General features: G+C 46.1%; 1 protein-coding gene across 5 annotated transcripts in view; it reads left to right on the forward strand.

The window, feature by feature from the left end:
* igsf9a (immunoglobulin superfamily, member 9a) overlaps positions 1-21,823 on the forward strand; it is a 53,132-nt gene that overhangs the window by 2,468 nt on the left and 28,841 nt on the right. For 2 of the 5 annotated variants that reach the window (XM_056431973.1, XM_056431976.1), the window contains exons 2-7: positions 2,293-2,465; positions 7,427-7,521; positions 7,597-7,800; positions 16,508-16,654; positions 18,674-18,822; positions 20,754-20,865. In XM_056431973.1, coding sequence (XP_056287948.1) covers positions 7,461-7,521; positions 7,597-7,800; positions 16,508-16,654; positions 18,674-18,822; positions 20,754-20,865 — 673 coding nt within the window. In that variant the 5' untranslated portion in view covers positions 2,293-2,465; positions 7,427-7,460. Of the gene's footprint in view, positions 1-2,292; positions 2,466-4,054; positions 4,406-7,426; positions 7,522-7,596; positions 7,801-16,507; positions 16,655-18,673; positions 18,823-20,753; positions 20,866-21,823 lie in introns of those variants that run through there. The other 3 variants (XM_056431972.1, XM_056431974.1, XM_056431977.1) reach the window with 2 other exon arrangements.

The following is a 21,823-nucleotide window of genomic DNA, read 5'->3' on the forward strand; positions in this document are numbered from 1 at the left end:
TAGTTGTCATGACCGATAGTCCTAGTCGATAGTCCTAGTCGACCGATAGTCATTCTTCGGTACAATGTGGGTTTGATCGGATTCAAATGTTGCCAAACGCTGATTGGTTTGCACGTGTGCGTCATCACTCTTTGACTAGTGAGCCCCACCCACTTCAAACCATGAGAGAATAGCAAAGGTACAAAAATGTGCTTCTGCGTGGCCAGAATCTTGAGTTTCAGCTGTTGTCGTCGTAAAAGATCTTCGTTTTCCCCCCCGACGTAATCGCTTTGAATCAACTTGACGACAGCCAATCGCATCGCCCCATCTCTTTGGGGAGCGCCGCGTGTGGCGGTGAAAGTGCAGATGATTCCGTAAGACTGAGATGTAAACAACAACAACAACAACAAACTGAAAGCTAAAAAGCAAAAACATTTCGACTCAGACGTTACACATAATTGCACACAGGTATCATAATCTACATTTAATGGATTGGGATTCAAGTTTCTGTCATAAATATGGACTTTTTTCCCCGTACTTGAAAATCTACTTTCACAGTATAATTATTTTTTTGAGGTGCAATTAAATCCGTCCTGACTTGGCACCGGCCTTTGTGTACTGAACCATTCTGCCTCCACATGGAAATCATCTGCTTTGACTTGGACCTGGTCTGCGTCAAGACTTTAAGGGCAGAGACTTCGATGTCGCCTCTTTGTGATACGCGATAACGGTGACATCTCCCCACCTCTGCTTTTTTTTTAGTTTCTCCGCCGTGTGCGACTCAAGCATATTTCCCAGATTATAGATCGGGGCTTCCGTCTGGAGTTGCCAATACCCCGCTGTCTGATTAGCAGATAAGATACCTGATGCTCGTACTCCCCGAGTGCAGAGATGCATGATTCCCCCACACAGTGGAAGTCTCTTTATTTGTAATCTTCTTTTTTTCTTCTTCTTCCCTCTGTGCTATTTCCTCTTATTAAGGGTTCCTATTGTGATGGGAATGCCTTTGTTCGAATTTGGAAAACCTGGCTTTTTTTTGAGTGGCGTAGTACTACGAAGAAAATTCAAAATGCACACCCACAGAGTGAGGAGAGGGAGAGGGGGAGGGGGGAGGGGGTGGGGACTTTAGCACTGGAGTAACTTAATCACATTAAAGTCTCGTGCTGCACAGGTGGGTTACAGCGGGGTGAATGCCAGCGAGCGAGCGCTTCCTCTTCAGACGTCTCTTGACAACGTGACTTCAATAAGCATCTCGGCTGACGGTGAGACTCTGGGCGCTTTGTGTGCAGGTGAAGTCATTGTGTTGGACGTAAAGTACAGGGTCATGTCTCCAAGCCTTTACGAGGACATTTCAAACCTTTACAATCACTGAATTCTCCTTCAAAAGCTGATCATGAAGTATTCAAGCTGTCGGGCGGTTACAAGGCCTCAATGTTCCAGCCGTACTTCTCTTTTATTTGTTTTTAACCACACACCGTATATCAGAAGTGGCTGTTAACTCGTCAAGCCTTCTCACGACTCTCTTATATATATATATATCGATAACATTTGATCTCATATCACATCTTTAGAGGGCCAACAGTGGGGTGTCGGCCAAAATCCTACATTTGGAAGACCTCGCCCACGGCTTTGGAAAATCGTGAGAGACGCGGTTTTCTGAAATGTTATTGATCAGAAACAATGAACTTTTTTCTTTTAAGTGTGTGGTTATGCGATGAATACCTGTAGAATGCAAGAAGTGCCAAGTCAATGACCCCCCCCATTAGTCCATTCATAGGGTGTTAAGCATATATTTACACACGATGCCAATGTGGGGATTTAGAGGGGATTTAGTAAAAAACTTAACATTTTATGAATCGCTTCACCCGAGAGACGACGGTTTAGATCGAAGACGACAAGTGTTCAGTTTATTTTATTTTATACAGCCCAATATCACAAATTACGAATTCGCCTCAGAGGGCTTTAAAATCTGTCCACATACGACATCCCTGACTTTTGAATTTGGGATAATATTGGAATTAGAAAGAAGCTCACCAGAGCTTTTGTGATTGAATTGTCAGCGGTTGAGTTGCATTGTGGGTATTGTAGCTGCCGGAAGCAATGAGTGAAGGCGTAAAAAAAAGAAGATCCAAATTGATGAATTTGGATCTTTTCTTTTTTCCATCATCCTTTTCCCATCCTGCATTCTTCTTTTTTTTACTGCTGTCTAAGAGTCGATATGAATCCACTTCATACGCTGCTTCTTCAGGAATCCATTATGATTTTAGAGTAAAAGAGAAACACCATCTTCTTCTTTGTTTTGTCTTTTGGCAGAACCAAACAGCCGTGAAACTCTCAACCCACTGAGCGGTTCCCCAGAGGACGCGGTACCGGTAGCTCTCAGCAGCACCTGAGCCCATCGCGAAGGACACGTTCGGAGAATTTGATCAAGAAACAATTGTACAGCCGGGGGCCCTTTTTTTGGAATCTTTTACCTTCAAGTGGTGGTGAGTGGAAAGAGGAGGCACATCTGTTGGTGTGTGTGCGATTAATCAGCAGCCCCTCCATCCCACCCCCACCGCAGATTAAAATGGCAAAAACACAGACGCCCGTTGCTGAAGATTCTATGTCCAGTCGAGCTGATGAATCTGCGCCAGCCGGGACGCTGATTCCCGCCGTCGAGCTGCACCGGCTCGTTTGTTCGGGCTTTTGAACATTTCCCAGAATGCCGCGCGGCGCGCTGTCACCGTGTTTTTTCAGTCTTTGTCAATGTCGGTGGGTGACGCGCGCGTCCGGAGACCATCTCCGTGATGCCGTGGCGGAGTTTCTTGGTTCATGTTTAAATGGCGGAAAAAAAATACTGCTGTTTTAATTTTTTTTATTTTTGCCTCATCCTTCCTCTTGCTGTGTTTGGCCTCTCTCTCTCTCTCTCTCTCTACACAAGAGGCTTTATTGGCATCAATGTTGCACACAACAATATTGCCAAAGCGTCAGGACACAGCAACACAAAACATATACAATTCATATGGAGAATAATAATAGGACTTGCATAACTATATTAAAAAGAAACTCTCTCTCTCTCCCGCCCTTTCTCTCTGTCTCTCTCTCAATTCAAATCAATATGCACAGCAACACAAAACATATACAATTCATATGGAATATAATAATAATAAGAAAGAAATAACTATATTGAAAGATACTCTCTCCATCTCTCTCTCCCTCCCTTTCTCTCTCTATTTTTTTAATTTATCACTTTCTACTTTATTGCCTTGTTATTTTCGCCAGACGCAACAAAATAAGTCTCACCTCGTCAGAGCAATGCGACCATAAACAGCGTTTTCTTTTCATCCCCTCGTGGCTGCGTCTGCATCCGGAGGCGCAGAGCCCCCAAAGTGTCGCGTTATATTTCCATTAATCGGTTACACGGCCAAACGCCGTCGCACACGGCGCCCCATCCTCGTCGGCGCCACTTTTTTTTCATCCCGAGAGGCAGTCGATACGAGGAGCCGGGAGAAGATGCCGAGCGCCTGTTCGTCACGTGCCAGACGCCGCTCGGTCATAATTTGTGTCCCCCCCCCTCCCTCGATTGCCCTCGTCCATGCCAGGGTGAGAAAACAACAACAATCACAATGACGAAGGCCTTGGCTCGCCCGGCGCGGTCTCGGTAAACACTCAGCCTGCCTAATTCGTTCTGGATGAGCTCTGTGCTGCTTTGCATGAAGGGCAGCGCAAAGTCTGTGGAAGAGATGGCGTTCAGCCGATCGGGGACTTCTTTCTTTCTCTCTCTCTTTTTCACTTTGATTCTGTCAGAAATGTGTGTATGGCGCCCTGTTTGCTGAAGCATGGGAGTGTGTTGGAACAAGGCGCTGCAGCTGTTGACAGCATGCGTCATTGTTTACCACCGGGTTCAGACTTTGCACCAGTCATGAAATGTAAAGAAGAAGAAGAAGAAAAGGCCCGGGGAGGGCAGATATGGCCTGCGCTGGGACGAGGGGGGGGGGGGGGGGGTGTTCATACCACTCACACTCAGGAAGTGCAGAGAGGACATCATTATATGACCACATAAATCCATTAAAGTCAACCTTTTCCGACTTTTTTAAAATAACGGACCCTTTTGAACATGCATTACCCGCACATGTAACCATAGCAACTATGCTCAAGCTAGTTCACAAAGACTAATATATGACCCTTGAATTAAATTATGCAGTAGTGCTAAAACACTCAGGCCTTGAATGATGTCATTATTGCATAACATGTTGCCCATCGTGCATCGTGTCTTAATCTACTGCCGACGTGTTGTTGTTGAACAGATGTGTTGTGTTGCACTTTGTGGCAGGTGGCGTTCAAGGAACAGCAGGAAGTGAGAGCAGCCAGGTGCTGTCAATCAAACTGGAACGTCAGTTTCATAAGAGTGAAGTCTCCACTGGCTCCACGTTCATTTGCCAAAGTATTAAGAACCATTTCTCTTCTTTCCCTTCTTTACGTTTCCCTGCTTCCATTCCACCACATTTTTAGGGAGGGAAAGTGTCATATATGATGTGTGTCTATGCCCTATGTAAAGCATCTTTGAGTGCCAAGAAAAGCACTGTATACATTTGTATTATTATTATATAACTTTTTTTTCTTCACTTGATTACATTCATCACGACAGTCGTCAGTGCGCTGACAAAAAAGGTTTTGTGGGATATATTTTATTTAGGTAAGTGATTACCCCAAATAAAAGTATCTAACTCTAGGTATATTTTTGAAGTTCATTTGAATAAAATAGAAGTAAATCCCGAAAATATATATAAATACATATCATTTTATTTTGAGTAAAGTTTACTCAATAAAACTATGTACCTCGATTACTATTGACCTTTTTGGTTTTTGTACATTCCGATCAATTTAAGCCTTTAACTCAATGTGGCATTGCAATGTGTCGTCGCAATGAAGCGTTGCAATGTGATGTTACAATGAGGCGTTACAATGAGGCGTTACAATGTGGTGTCACAATGTAGTGTTGCAATGTAGCGTTACAATGAGGCATTGAAATGAGGCGTTACAATGAGGCGTTAAAATGTAGCGTTACAATGTAGTGTTTATTTGTGGCGTTTCAATGTAGCGTTACAATGTTGCATTACAATGTTGCGTTACAATGTAGCGTTACAATGTGGCATTTCAATGTGGCGTTTCAATATAGCGTTACAATGTTGCGTTACAATGTTGCGTTACAATGTGGCGTTACAATGTGGCGTTACAATGTTGCGTTACAAAGTAGCGTTAAAATGTGGCATTTCAATGTGGCGTTTCAATAGAGCGTTACAATGTTGCGTTACAATGTAGCGTTACAATGTGGCATTTCAATGTTGCGTTACAATGTAGCATTACAATGTAGCGTAACAATGTAGCGTAACAATGTGGCATTACAATGTAGCGTAACAATGTAGCATAACAATGTAGCGTTACAATGTAGCCTTACAATGTAGCATTACAATGTAGCGTAACAATGTGGCGTTACAATGTAGCGTTACAATGTAGCGTAACAATGTAGCGTAACAATGTAGCATTACAATGTAGCGTTACAATGTAGCGTAACAATGTAGCGTATCAATGTAGCGTAACAATGTGGCGTTACAATGTGGCGTTACAATGTAGCGTTACAATGTAGCGTTACAATGTAGCGTTACAATGTAGCGTAACAATGTGGCATAACAATGTGGCGTTACAATGTAGCCTTACAATGTAGCGTAACAATGTAGCGTAACAATGTAGCGTTACAATGTAGCGTAACAATGTAGCGTAACAATGTAGCGTAACAATGTAGCGTTACAATGTAGCGTTACAATGTAGCGTAACAATGTGGCGTTACAATGTAGCGTTACAATGTAGCGTAACAATGTAGCGTACCAATGTAGCGTTACAATGTATCGTTACAATGTAGCTTTACAATGTAGCGTAACAATGTAGCGTAACAATGTAGCATTACAATGTAGCGTAACAATGTAGCGTAACAATGTAGTGTAACAATGTGACGTTACAATGTAGCGTTACAATGTAGCATTACAATGTAGCATAACAATGTAGCGTACCAATGTAGCTTAACAATGTAGCATTACAATGTAGCGTAACAATGTTGCGTACCAATGTAGCGTTACAATGTATCGTTACAATGTAGCATTACAATGTAGCGTAACAATGTAGGGTAACAATGTAGCGTTACAATGTAGCGTAACAATGTAGCGTAACAATGTAGTGTAACAATGTGACGTTACAATGTAGCGTTACAATGTAGCATTACAATGTAGCGTAACAATGTAGCGTTACAATGTAGCGTTACAATGTAGCGTTACAATGTAGCGTTACAGATTCACTGGTTACGCTTATCCCTTTCAAAATAAAAGCCTTGCATTTATACACCGTGTAACTCAACTGGGTGAAATAGCTGACTGTAGTTTCGGCTCTACAACAGTTCATCTCAGACAGATAGACAGCAGACCAGATACTACGTTGGGTCAATAGGACTCGGCCTTTGCCCCCCCCCCCCCCCCCATGTGTAAAGGTAAAGGCCTTATCTTTCAGGGTTGGCCCACACACTAGAATGACGCCATCTCTGCAGCGGTTGCCAATATTTGTGCTCCTGTTTCCGCGTTGGTAGTTTATCGTTCAGCATCACTCGCCATACTTTCCACACAGAAGCTCCCAACGGTCTCGCTTTGCCCGCCGCGAATGAGCCGCGCGGCGCTCGAGGCACAGTTGGCGTGTTTCGCCGCACGTGTGAACAGCGAGCGAGCGTCCGCACGCCCGCGCTTCTCGATGTTTGCCTTTCGGTGTGCGGAGGAACCGTTGCTCTTCAAATCTGACCTTAACCAGCAGCAGCTGCAGCGGCCCGCTGTAAATGGCCTGTGTGTTTGTTTGTGTGTGTGTGTGGGGGGGGGGGTCTTAAATCCGACCTATCGTCTGAATTTTGGTTTCCACATCCGATCTAAATTGAAGCAGGTGTTGTTTCCTTGAGATGCAGTCGCCCTCCTCGGTGCCTCGCAATTTATCTCCCTCCTCGAGTCCTGAGTCCCCCCGGCTGCTGTAGCCCGAATACCTCCATTGATGTGCTTTAAATAAAACACTTAGATGTCGCTCCGCACGTGACTCTCGAAAAGAGATTTATGTGGCATTCATGACGTATATTCGGAAAAAGGATATAGGGGGCGGGGATTTAGTATTTTCTTTTTGGCAGCATTCGGCAGCTCTGCTTATTTGTGTAATGATGTGGAATTAATTCCAGTAATTTGAAAGCTGCATAACAATTTTTTTTATCTGAGCGCGCTCCTCTCCTTCCTGTCTGTAAAAGAAAAATGATGACAGAAGCGGCAGCTCTGCTGCAGCCTTTTTAAGTTTGGGAGAAATCTGTCACAGATGGCTCCCCTCTTGCGCGCCCCGGCCAAGGAAGTAATGTGATTGTGACAATTGTGCCTCTTTTTTTTGCCAACAGATTGAACATGCTGCAGGTTGCGTGAGCGACAGATATGGGGTCCGCGAGATCACATTTGCAGACTTTCACAGGGGTGGCACTTCTTTGCCTATTTTGTAAGTATCTCCGTCATAAGATAAGAACATTTAGCATCTTTTCACCGTCACTAACGAGTCATTTCTCTCGCTCAGGGGCCGCCGGAGGCGCGAGGCCGGAGGTGCGTGGAAAGGTCGGCGGCGCGGCGGAGCTGGACTGTATTTTCCCTCCATCGGAGCCGACGACCGACGAGCCCTCGGCCTCCCTGCACGTGGTCGAATGGATCCGACGGGGCCTCGATATCCCCGTCCTGATCAGGTTCGGGGCCTACGCGCCTCGACTCCACCCACAATATGAGGGTAAGCGTTCCCCGTCGAGGCTCACGACCAATGATCATCGTGATGTTCCGCGCAGCCCTGCTGTTCACTGTGACGCTCTACATCAGGAGAGTCAAACTCATTTTCACCGTGGGCCACTTCAGCATCATGGTTGCCTCTTAAAGGGCCAGTGTAACCGAAACTGGAGAAACTACTCCCGAACATATAGTTAAACTAGAACGGGCACTCGGTAGAGCGCATACCTTCGCATATCACAAGATTGGGCATTGAGTTATGAACATTTTGGCATTAGTTGCATGCCAATTGGATACAAATTGACCGTGCTATGGTAAAAAGAAGATTTTGACCTTTCCATGACCTTGACCGTGACCCGATTTATCCCAAAATCTAATCAAATGGTCCCCGGATAATAACCAATCATCCCACCAAATTTCATGCGATTTGGTTAAAAACTTTTTTTTTTGTTATGCGAGGAACACGCATACAAATAAATAAATAAATAAATACACGGCGATCAAAACATAACCTTCCGCATTTTCAATGCGAAGGTAATAACTGTCTTTGCATTTGATTATAGTTTATTTGAGTGTAGAAATATTATACATAAGAATATTGATCTAATATTATAACTTGAACCCATTTAATTTGAAACTTTCAAAATAAAAGTTTATTTTTTCAAAAAAGAAAAGGTGATCACATGACTTTCAAGCCATCAGGGGCCACATAAAATGACGTGGCAGACCTTGTGTTTGACATGTTGCTCTACATGTTGCCTTCCATACATGAAATGTATAATTAGGGTTATTTTTGAAACGGGGCTTTCTTTTACGTGATATAATTGTTTCTTCTATACGGTAAACTTGTTTACGCAGTGGTCATGTCACGTGAATAGACGAGTGGGATTCTAACACCTTTTAATGAAGACTCGCCGTGTCAAACATCATGAGGACATGCTATCGTACGCATGCTTTATTAAGCATATGTGTTGGCAGGGAAAAAAACAATTTGCACAGCAATGTCAAAGATATACCCGAGGTAATTAACCGACGCAAGAAAAGAAAAGAAATTGTTGTTTTTCTGACTCTTAGACTTGTAGTCGCAAACCAAAACTGAGACACATTCTGTCCTCAATCAATCGCCATTAGAACAATAATCAGGAAGGTGGAAAGCAGTCTGAATGAGGACGATTATGGCGCGCTTCAGTCCGCTTCCTTCAAGTAAAAGAATGTACCTGAGAGTCTCAGAGTACATTCGATAGCACACCTTTACACCTGTTGTGGCCTTTCCAAACCGGTCTCTGCTTTTCAAAGGAGCTTAGACTCTACCTATGCATCATCACCGTCCATTGTGCGCTTTCTGCTCACAGCTCCAAGAACAAAGGGAGCTCGCGGGGTAAAAGGTCCTCAATGGATCGGGAATACCTTTTGTGTGGCTCTTGTTATCCTTTTTTAAAGTCACAAACAATGGGACTAGCGTGGACAAAAGGAAAGCATGTCTGGGTGGCTCCGATGTTCCTTTTGTCCCGAGGCGTTTTTTTTTCTTTCCACGGAGCTGCCGGACGAGAAATTCAACCTGGTGAACTTCCTCCAATGGCTATTTGAATTCGGGTGGTGACAAAATGCAGTTTACTCTGCTTACCTGCTGTTACACGAGCCGTTACACATTCCACTTTAGATTTTTTTCATGTTCTAATGGAGATCTTGACGTTTCCAATGATATCAAGTATTCAGTTCAGTTTATTTTGTCTAGTCCAATATCACAAATTCTGAATTTGCCTCAGAGGGCTTTATAATCTGTACACAGACGACATCCCTGACCTTTGACCTCACACCTGATCAGGTATGTCAGGCTGAAGGTGTGGGGGATGGGGGTTTAACTATTTAACTGGAGCTGTGTGCAAGGAGTTGGATTTTCCCAACTTTATAGCTACTTAAGGGACAATAGAAATGGGGTTGGGTGGGTTTGTCGGTCAGAAGGTAAATTAAAGATAAGGATGCTCCACAATCTCCTCTCCTTTTTGAATATTTTGAACTTTTCTCGATCTTGTGTGAGTTCACTTTTGCTTCTTTTTTATACCGATGCTCACACGAAATAAGCAATCAAAAGATCGACTTGAGAAGTTTGTCATTTTATTATGCAAAACAATTAGTACGTTCGTTTACATTTGACCACCAACTGTTTCACGGGCGACTCTACGGGACACAAGTGGCACTGCAGAAGTTACCGATGCATGTCATTTCTTATGTTAGACCCAAAAAATGATTCTCACAGCTCGGTGTACAAATACAACACACATAGAGATGGATTTGGGGAAAAAATTTAACCACGGGGACTATTTCCTTAGCTGCTTATTAGATTTTGATCACAACATATCATATTATCCTCCATTTGCTTCTCCCAGTTCACGGCCAAAAAAACATAGAATATTGGTACAGGTAGTTCCGTTTAGAACTATTTAATGATATGTTCTGGTGTTGGTCTATAATTTTCTTATTGTCAAAAAGCCAACAATGCATTACATCCATCTTTCACTATTTTCCTACTTCTTTGTCTTGACCTCAATTCCCCACTGAATACGTAGAACTTGGCTCCCAGAGATACATTTTGTCATTTGTAGTTTTTGGCAAACGTTACTTAAACTGAAGTTTCCAGTTAATTGGTTTGGGTCTATTTTTAGCGGCGTATTTCTCCACGTACGTACAGGATTTTGAAAACAACAGTGCAGAGTAATACTATATTGGGCTTTGGCTAAGTAGAAGATACATAGCGGGATCAATCTGTTGACAATATTGAAAAGCATAGCACATTGCCTAGCCTCAGCCTTTAGGCCCCTTTATTAGCACAATCTAGAACGCCCACTCATGCGGTGTCACAACATTATTGCTTGTAAACCCACTGCAATCATTTCATTAAGGTGTGTGTGTGTGTGTGTGTCAGAGCATCAGCAGCTGCTTTCTTTTTCCTGCTGAGCCAAGGCCTTAATCCTTTGAGTTGAACGCCACTCCCTCAGTCATTCCCCGTGCAGGAAATACGACGCGGACATTAACATATAGCAATAAAGTCGGGGTGAAGCTCGCCGGATGAATTATGGCGAGCGGGGCGGGCATTAACGCTCGTAAAAGTCGTTAAGACCACCCGCCCCCCACAACCCCCCCAACCCCTTCAAACGTGCCTACCCTTTGGCCCGTGAATACACTCCACTCAACCATCAAGCACCCGGCGCAGAAAAGGCACCGTCTCTTTAAAACGGACAGGTACGCTAATCACAGGCCTCTCGGGTGACCGACAGAGAGCTCGCTCTTCACGGACACACAAAAGGGTTTTGAGAAGAAGGAAAAAAGAGAGGAGCTTTGTCCGGCTCTGCTGAGCTCGGGGGTTTCTCACAGGTACGCTGGCTGCTGTGGGAGCAACAGGTGCAGCATGGGAAACCACACGACTCGGAGGCGGTTGGAAAGGTGTGCATTCCACCTCCTCGGGCCAAAGGAGGCTCTCGGGTGTCTCGTGACAGTTTGACTTCAGGGTCGTCGCTTGAGTCTCCTTACGAGTCTCCTTGCAAGTCTCCTTGTGTCTCTGTAGCAGGCCTGAGGCCGCCACCCGTGGGTTTCCCCCACCAGCACCAAGGATCCGCCAGACAGCAAGAGGTTTTGTCGGAAGACATCTTTTATTTGGCAAAATACCGCACACCGAGCAGACCGCCAAACATACGCGTCTGCTCCCTTTCCCTCTCCCTCCAGCTCTGCTGCCCTTTTATACAAGCGGCTGCTGACTAATTGCCAATCAGTCAGAGCAGCTGACTGATTGTCAACCAGCCAGCAGCCGAGGCCAGATTGGGGACAGCTGCCACATATCCCCACCACCCGATTTAGGCCGGGGCTCCATCCGGCCTAACCTCTCCCTCCCCATGAGAGCTTGGGCGGAGGAGGGGCTCTGGGGACCGGCTCGGACGTGGGGCTCTGGGGACCGGGCTCGGGACGTGGGGCTCTGGGATCCGGGACGGGGACGGGAGCTGAAGCCCGCCGGGCCGGGAACGGGAGCCGGACCGGCCGGGACTCGGGACGTGGGGACTCTGGGGGACCGGGACGGGGGAACGGGGAGCTGAAGCCCGCCGAGATGGGGACGGGCCCCGGGGATCAGGGGTCGGTAGCGGCGTCGGGTGCCGGGGACCATGGGTCGTCGGCAGCGCCGCCGGGTCCTGGGGCTCGGGGGTCGGCAGCTCCGACGTGTCCTGGACCTCGGCAGCTCCTGGACCTCGGAGGTCGGCCGCTCCGACGGGTCCTGGACTTCGGAGGTCGGCAGCTCCGACGGGTCCGGGACCTCGGAGGTCGGCAGCTCAGACGGGTCCGGGACCTCGGAGGTCGGCAGCTCCGACGGGTCCTGGGGCTCGGAGGTCGGCAGCTCCGACGGGTCCTGGGGCTCGGAGGTCGGCAGCTCTGACGGGTCTGGGGGCTCGGCAGTCGGCAGCTCCGACGGGTCCTGGGCCTCGGAGGTCGGCAGCTCCGACGCGTGCTGGGTCTCGGGGTTCGGCCGCAGAGCCGGCGGGTCCAGGAAGGCCTTGAGGAACCGGCGGTTCTCCTCCGCCTGTGCCCGCCCCATCTCCTCAATTCTGGCCAGCATTTGGCCCAAGCTGTCCATCAGCTCCACCTCCGGATCTGGCCGCATCCTTTCCAGGCGCTGGGTTCCAGGGGGCCCCATGTTGGGCTCCAGTGTAGCAGGCCTGAGGCCGCCACCCGTGGGTTTCCCCCACCAGCACCAAGGATCCGCCAGACAGCAAGAGGTTTTGTCGGAAGACATCTTTTATTTGGCAAAATACCGCACACCGAGCAGACCGCCAAACATACGCGTCTGCTCCCTTTCCCTCTCCCTCCAGCTCTGCTGCCCTTTTATACAAGCGGCTGCTGACTGATTGCCAATCAGTCAGAGCAGCTGACTGATTCTCAACCAGCCAGCAGCCGAGGCCAGATTGGGGACAGCTGCCACAGTCTCTCCTTGAGTCTCCATACGAGTCTCCTTGCAAGTCTCCTTGAGTCTCCTTGTGTCTCTCCTTGAGTCTCCTTACGAGTCTCCTTGCAAGTCTCCTTGAGTCTCCTTGTGTCTCTCCTTGAGTCTCCTTACGAGTCTCCTTGCGTCTTTCCTTACGAGTCTCCTTGCGTCTCTCCTTGCATGTCTCCTTATGAGTCTCCTTTGGAGGTCTCCTTACGAGTCTCCTTGCGTCTCTCCTTGCATGTCTCCTTACGTGTCTCCTTGCGAGTTTCCTTGCGAGTCTCCTTGCAAGTTTCCTTGAGTCTCCTTGTGTCTCTCCTTGAGTCTCCTTGCAAGTCTCATTGAGTCTCCTTGTGTCTCTCATTGAGTCTCCTTACGAGTCTCCTTGCGTCTCTCCTTGCATGTCTCCTTACGAGTCTCCTTGCGTCTCTCCTTGCATGTCTCCTTACGTGTCTCCTTGCGAGTTTCCTTGCGAGTCTCCTTGCGAGTCTTCTTGCCAGTCTCCTTGCGAGTCTCCTTGCGTCTCTCCTTACGAGTCTCCTTTCGTATCTCCTTACAAGTCTCCTTGCAAGTCTACTTACGATTCACCTTACGATTCTCTTTCCGAGTCTCCTTGAAAGTCTCCTTGCGAGTCTCTTTACGAGACTCCTTGCGAGTCTCGATACGAGTCTCTTTGCGAGTCACCTTGCGCTTGCGTGTCTCCTTGCGAGTCTCCTTGTGCGTCTTCTTGCTGAGGGACTCCTTTCCCTCTTTTTCGTCACCTTTTTAAAACAAGAGATCCAATCTAACCCCTTCTGATTGCAGTTCGCCTCATCCGGCGATACGGCGCGCTGCTCCCGGAGTGTGAGATGCTTTAGATTGCTCCCCCCCCCCCTCGAGAGTCTTAAGAGCTAAAAGGGTTTACATGTATTTATTGTACTAGAGCAGCAACGATCAAAGGATTAGCGATGCGGCAAAGTCCCGCGGCACCCACACAGCTGCCGACTCCACGAAGAGTAAACACAGCTGTATACAACGCCACCGCCGGGCACAGCCGAGTCCACCTGGCTGAGATGCGTCCGCTGGACAAACGGCGGGAGTTCCAACGGAGCCTCGAGCGGCGAGGAGCGACACCGTATCCGCCTTGGTTCTCGAACCCGAAACCCGATCGCCTCCCGCCGAGCGGCGCCGACGTCCCTCAGAGACCCCTCGGCACATTCTCAGGGACATAAGTGGTATTCGATTTTTTTATGATTCTTGTCCTAGCTGTCCGAAACAGAACGAGACACATTCTCGAGGATTTCTCCCCAAAAAGACATTTTTAAAAAGAAACTCATATCCATTCTGGCAGAAAGGAAATCTATATCCGCGGCGCGTCCTTCACTCTGAATAAAAATGAGAACAAAAAAGAACAAATTGTGCGCGGAGTGCCTCTTGAACGTGTTATTATTTGACAAGGACAGCTGATTGGGTCATTTGAGGGATGCTTGGTGGCTCAAAGCACGCTCCGCTTCTCGGCGCGTTTACGTGACACGGGGAGTAAGAAACCCAAATCAGGAATAAAGTCTCCTGAACACAACCTGAGCTTCACCTCCTTTCTTTGCTGTTTACTGAAAGGCCAACGGAGCCGATGCAGACGTTTAAGTTCCGACCGAAGCTTCGCGAGGAGCTGTACGTCGTCATGACGCCGAAGGGTTTTGTGTTTCTCTGTCACCTGAGAACGCATTGGAGAGGGAGGGGGGGGGGGTGCCTTCAGGTGGAAACGGATAAATACATTGTGTCACATGCATGTGTGCATAAATTGAGCGGATGGAGAATGTTGTTTATCTCGGTCAGAGAGTGAGCACAACAGGGGGCGGTCGGAGAACATGAGGAAGAGGAGGAGGAGGAAGAGGATGAGCATGAGGTGGAAGAAGGAGGAAGAAGAGAAAGAGGAAAAACAGAAGGAGGACGAGGAGCAGGAGGAGGGAGAAGGAGAAAGAAGAGGAGGCAGGATGAGGAGAGGAAGAGGATGAGCAGGATGAGGGAGAAGGAGCAAAAAGAGGAGGAGGAAGAGGAGGAGGAGCAGCAGGAGGAGGGAGAAGGAAGAAGAAGAAGAGGAGGGAGGAGGAGCAGGAGAAAGAAGAATAGGGAGGAAGAGGAGGAGTAGGAAGATGAGGAGGCTGAGGAGGAAGAGGAATCGGAGGAGCAGGAAGAAAAGGAAGAAGAGAGGAGGAGGAAGGGGGCGGGGCCTCTACCTGTATCCTTTCCACTCTCATCGGGTTACATGGCCGCGCTCCGTGGAACGGCCCGCAGGGTTTTTTGTGTGGATATATTTCCCTTCTCGATATTATTCTGAATCATCGTCGCCGCGGCAGCAGCAACGACGTCTAATGGCCGAGCTCTCGGCAGCAATCGCGGCTCCTCCTGCAGGCGTCCCCCGAGCCGCGCTCTCACGCTCTAAATGCCCCATTTGGCAGAAGACGCTTCTCCCCGAAAACCAGAACCGACTCTCTAACCGACAAAAGCTGCAGGCCTGCTGCTCCCCGTTCAGCCGGTGGTGACATTTGAAAATGAAAATGAATGAGAAATTGGTCAATTAAATGAGCTCAATCAATAAATAAATAAATAAATAAATACATGGGAATACATATAGAAAACGCTGCTTCGCAAAATACTTTTTGCAGTCGAGATTTTAACCAATAATGGATAGCTAAAAAAAAAGAAAAAAGTCCAGCAATGCAATTATATTTTCATAAAAAGATATTTAAATCATTCAAATAGATTGCCGCACCGCGTCCTGACACGCGTCTCGGTGGCTACGAGGGAGGTTCTCTCGCACTCCATTTACCTCGCATACAAATCCTCCTGCACTCGTGCATATTTCATTGGGCGGCGGTCGAGGCGTCGTCGGGTCGAGCTCTCACTCCACCTCCGCCCTTCCCTTCCCTTTTAGTCTGACCGCTCCCCGGTCACGTTTCCTGCCTCGGCCTTTCCTCTCAGGCCTCCGCTGACCTATATCACACTGAGAGAGGAGGTACATATAAAAAGAAAAAAACCCTGCCAGGGGTCAAAGGTCAGGATTTTGAAACGCTCAAATCTCCCAGAGTGTGTGCTGATGCGTGTTTTGCTCCAATTTACCCCCCCCCCCTCCTCCCTCCTGTGGATTTAGTCCCCTTTGGCGGCTTGGAAAAGTAAATAAGGCGTGTTATCGCTGACAACATACCGAACCCCCAACTTCCTGCTTCTCTCTGCCTCCCTGCTGCACAGTCACCAGACGTCCAAAGCCTCTGTTAATCATTCACACCGCCATTCAAACCCAGTGCCCACCCCCCCCCGCTGCAGCGTGTGTGTGTGTGTCCTCAGTTATGACTTCATTGACAGCTTCTCCTCAGCCGTGTTGTTCCGTGCCGTTGGGTCACCGCACAATCGTCCACCGGATAAAAACCGTGAGACAACTGACACCGGGAGGACGTGGGCTGCCGACTGGAAAGGAGAAAGAGTCGACGCGGCGAGCTGCGCCGCACGGGCTCGCGGGAGCCGTTACCTGGCAACCAGGAGATCCCAGTTCCTTTTGTGTGTGTGTGTGTGTGTGTGCGTGGTTGAGTGTCGTTTGTGCACGGCAGTTTCAGGCGTTCTTCTGCAGCAGCACAACAACAATAACAACAGTCGCACTTCTCAGAACCCCCGAGGGCGATGACGAGTGATGTCAGCGTCACGTCCATGTGGGCGGTCCCCTCTCGGGCATCTTCACGCCGGCCCCGCTCACCTGTCTGTGTGTTTTCCTCAGGCCGGGCGTCTCTGGTGCGAGTCACCGACCTGAGGCTGGAGGACCTGCGGCTGCAGGACGGGGGCGCGTACGAGTGTCGGATCCTCTTATTGGACGAAGCCTCGGATGAGCTGCAGAATGCCACCTGGACTCAGCTGTCTGTCACCGGTGAGGTCTATCAAGTCGATTCCGATGTAGTCGAAATATGATCAATGCTCATTAATAAAATGAATAAATATCATTTGGTTTGGATTTGTGAGATGGCCTCTATACCTTTTACAACAAACGGCAGATTGAAGCCAGCCTGGAGTTGGGATAAGGATTAGTTGTTCTCGCGAAGCGTGCCCCGGTTTTGAGGGGTGACGCCGATGCGGTAGTGTCTTGCATTATTTAAAATGACCAGCAGGGGGCGACTCTTCTGGTTGCAAAAATAAGTCTGATTGTATAGAAGTCTATGAGAAAATGACCCTACTTCACATTTGATTTATTAAATTAATTTAAATTAAATGTATTCCCTCGTAAACATTGTAAACATGTGTTTACAGTCTAAATTATTATTATTATTATTAGTTTATTAATATTACTATTATTATTATTATTATTGTTGTTTTTATAGTTATTATTATTCCTATTTGTATAATTATTTTTATTATTATTATTTATATTATTACTTTTACAATAATATTATTATAATTATTATTAATATTATTATTATTATTTATCAAAGAGCACACTAATTTGATCATGATCCATATTGTTGTCTGATCCAAATTGTGACATTGACATCTGAGAAAATCTTTGAATCTCTTTCGTGAAAATATTTATTTTATTGGCAGAAATCAGTTTCATTTCATTTATTCCGTCGAGCCCCTGACGGCTGCTCCATGCTCACCACTTACACCCCAAAACCTTTGTGTCGAAAGACTTCAGCTAACTTTTGACTTTCTTCAACTGACTAGAGTCATCACGTTTAAATAATACATCCTAAATATGAAATACACATCATTATTTTTCTCCGCTTTGAAGTTTCATCCGTATTTTGGGAGGAAAAAAAAAAAAAAACCTTTGCTGCGACTCAAACATACAGAAAAAAAGTAGCGGCGCAGATCAAAGTGCTCCGCCGAGTCGGCTCTGTGTGTGCGTCAGATCAGAGATCGTGACGGTGCACTTCAGGCCTTGGAGGTAACATCACTGACATGCCCCGCAGGTAACTCTCTCACATAGCTATTGTTTGCAATCTCTAACTCAACAATTCAGTTTCCAGTGTCATCCAGGCTGGAAATGCAGAATTAAATCTATTTGACATGCAACAAGCATATATTTTATTATATTTTATCATGGCGAAGGTAAAAAAAAAAAAGACACGCCAGAGTGTCGCCGGGTCTCTCCCATGACAATAAAACAAAAAGCGTAATTCAGATAAGAACCATAATAACAATGATTTCCGAAGCCTGCTTTTCTCCTCCGGGTTATTTATTGAGCGAGGAGGGGACAATAAGTGTTCGCAGCAGTCGGAGGAATTGAATGAGAACGTTGGGGTTTTGTTTTTGTCTGGAGTCGGCTGTTAAAAGAAAAGAAAAGGGCTCTCTGATGAGATCCGAGACTTAAAGTGGCAGCAGAATCGTTCACGTTTCGCAGATCAAAAAGCAGCGTAACTGACATTTTGGCTTCAGAGTATGAAATAATAGTGTTCGGTGATGTCAGTAAACTGAGCACAGGCTGTGGAGAACAAACTATAACTTTATAATATTACTTTTGAAAAAGACTTTTTGGCTGCTTCTGTCGTCCGGCTTTTTCTCTTTGAGTGTTTTTTCTTATCTTGGGAGACGGCGTGGATCTTGCTTTAGATTTATCTCCGTTTCTGACAGTTTTATGGTGTATTTCCATTATTACAATATTCGGGAATATCGTCACGTGAGTGACATAAAAAAGCGGTCTAGCTGTTTTTGTATATCCTGGAATCACAATGTAATGTCAAAAATAGAGACTGATTTAAAAGATACAGTATTTTTTTAATTGCATTATTTATGCATTATTTATGATCACCTTAATTAAGTATATGTCACTAAAATAAAAGTGCTATCTGTGATGCAATAAGAATACATAAGTACAATTATTCCAGTATTTTTGGATAACCGAGACATTTCATATAATTCCACGCTCACCTCCCTGTTTGGTTTTCCGTAGCCCCGCCCACCTTCACCGAAACCCCGCCTCCTGCGCTGGAGGCTCTGGTCGGAAGTCACCTCTCTCTTGCCTGCGTTGCTATCGGCAACCCGACCCCAACCATCACTTGGCTAAAAGATGACAGTGTGATTCCAAGAATACATTATCAGGTTTGTTTATGCCACCGTGAACACATTAATATATACATTTATGGATTTTATCCACCTTTTCTCCGACAGAAACATCTTCTGTTTGTATTGTATCCAGTAGGATATTAACAAAATGACCAAAAGACACCTGAGAGCCATATGAACTTTAACCTATGACCTCGTTAGGACCTTTAAAACACTCATAAAATACTGTGGAGTGGGATCCAGCGATCCATCCAGCTACCTCATGTACCGAGCTACTCGTATATCTAAAGGTGCGTTCACAACACACGCGTTGCGAATTGTTCACGTGAGTAGATCCCATAAGCAAACGAATGGTTGAGAATATTTCGCCTAAAGTTGAAAAATGTTAAACTTTGGAGAAAAATTCCTGTTCATCACTGAAAATACAGCAGATTGTTAAAATACACGTCATTCAGCTGCTGAGCGGGCCTGTGTGTGTTATCAATGTGTGTGTTATCAATGTGTGTGTTATCAATGTGTGTTATGAATGTGTGTGTTATGAATGTGTGTATTATGAATGTGTGTAGTGTGTACTATGAACGTGTGTATTATGAATGTGTGTTATGAACGTGTGTATTATGAATCTGTATTATGAATGTGTGTGTTATTGACGTGTGTATTATGAATGTGTGTGTTATGAACGTGTGTATTATGAACGTGTGTATTATGAATGTGTGTATTATGAACGTGTGTATTATGAATGTGTGTATTATGAATGTGTGTTATGAACGTGTGTATTATGAATGTGTGTTATGAACGTGTGTATTATGAACGTGTGTATTATGAATGTGTGTATTATGAACGTGTGTATTATGAATGTGTGTATTATGAACGTGTGTATTATGAATGTGTATTATGAACGTGTGTATTATGAACGTGTGTATTATGAACGTGTGTATTATGAATGTGTGTTATGAACGTGTGTATTATGAATGTGTATTATGAACATGTGTGTTATGAACGTGTGTATTATGAACGTGTGTATTATGAATGTGTGTTATGAACGTGTGTATTATGAACGTGTGTATTATGAATGTGTGTTATGAACGTGTGTATTATGAATGTGTGTTATGAACGTGTGTATTATGAATGTGTGTTATGAACGTGTGTATTATGAATGTGCTATGAACGTGTGTATTATGAACGTGTGTATTATGAATGTGTGTATTATGAATGTGTGTTATGAACGTGTGTATTATGAATGTGTTATGAACGTGTGTATTATGAATGTGTGTATTATGAATGTGTGTTATGAACGTGTGTATTATGAACGTGTGTATTATGAACGTGTGTATTATGAATGTGTGTTATGAACGTGTGTATTATGAATGTGTGTTATGAACGTGTGTATTATGAATGTGTGTATTATGAATGTGTGTTATGAATGTGTGTGTTATGAACGTGTGTATTATGAATGTGTGTATTATGAACGTGTGTTATGAATGTGTGTTATGAACGTGTGTGTTATGAACGATGAATGTGTATTATGAACGTGTGTGTTATGAACGTGTGTATTATGAATGTGTGTGTTATGAACGTGTGTGTTATGAACGTGTGTATTATGAAGACATAGAGGTAGTTTATTCCAGTGATTTCCCCAAAGCAATAAAATTCAATTCTGTATATTTAATACAGCCCATTATCACAAATTACAAATGTGCCTCAGAGGGCTTTACAGTCTGAACACATAGACATCCCTGACCTTTGACCTTTGACCTCACATCGGATCAGGACAAACTCCCCAAAAATATAAAAACCCTTTCCCAGTGAAAAAAGGGAAGACGCCTTCAGCAGAGCGCTTTGCGTACCTGGAGAGACATTCCTCCGCCTGCTGTACAGGTACACGCAGGCAGACAGACAGGTGTGCCCGTCTCGCTGTCTGCCAGTCAATGAAATGCCCGTCTGTCTGTCTGTCTGCATCTCACCAGGAAGGAGCCTTATCTCTGAGAGAGGTGAGCGTGAGGTCAGCGGGACGCTACGCCTGTCACGCCTCCAACGCCGAGGGGAACGCCACGCGCACGACCGACGTCAAGGTCAAAGGTCAGTTGCTGCCTGCCTGCCTGTCTGTCTCTCTGTCTGTCTGTCTGTCTGTCTGCCTGTCTGCCTGTCTGTCTGTCTGTCTGTCTGCCTGTCTGTCTGTCTGCCTGTCTGCCTGTCTGTCTGCCTGTCTGTCTGTCTGTCTGTCTGTCTGTCTGTCTGTCTGCCTGTCTGTCTGTCTGCCTGTCTGTCTGTCTGTCTGTCTGTCTGCCTGTCTGCCTGTCTGTCTGTCTGTCTGTCTGCCCGTCTGTCTGTCTGTCTGTCTGCCTGCCTGTCTGCCTGTCTGTCTGTCTGCCTGTCTGTCTGTCTGTCTGCCTGTCTGCCTGTCTGTCTGCCTGTCTGCCTGTCTGCCTGTCTGCCTGCCTGTCTGTCTGCCTGTCTGTCTGTCTGTCTGCCTGTCTGTCTGACTGTCTGCCTGTATGTCTGTCTGTCTGCCTGTCTGCCTGTCTGCCTGTTTATCTGTCTGTCTGTCTGCCGTGCGCCTCCCTGCCGGCTCCCTCAGCCTCTCTGAAGTCGGTGGGCGCCTCTCTGGCAGCGAGCCTCCGCCTCTCGTTGCATCTGTTTCTCCGTCTTGCATCATGTGACGGAGCGTTAACGGCAACAGAACCCGTCGCCCCTCGTTCTGCCCCCGTGTAGATGTCACTCACACACTCACACACTCACACACTCACACACTCACAACACTCACACACTCGGAAATCCGTTCGTTCACATCAATAATAATAATATTACATTTGGTTTCTCTTGTTTTTCCATAAACACACTTGTGGTCCAACTCCAGTGAGCATTTCTCTCGAGGTCAATCTGTGTTCAATTTCGACGGATTCACTTTAAACAAAGAAAATATAATGCAATAGCCGGAAAAAAACGTGGTATACGCCATGCTGTGTCACAGGATTACACCGACTCATTGTGGAATGTATTTCTGACTCCTACTCCTCCACCTACTCATGTATTTCCT

The sequence above is a fragment of the Pseudoliparis swirei genome, chromosome 15, assembly GCF_029220125.1.
Source record: "Pseudoliparis swirei isolate HS2019 ecotype Mariana Trench chromosome 15, NWPU_hadal_v1, whole genome shotgun sequence".
Taxonomy (NCBI): domain Eukaryota; kingdom Metazoa; phylum Chordata; class Actinopteri; order Perciformes; family Liparidae; genus Pseudoliparis; species Pseudoliparis swirei.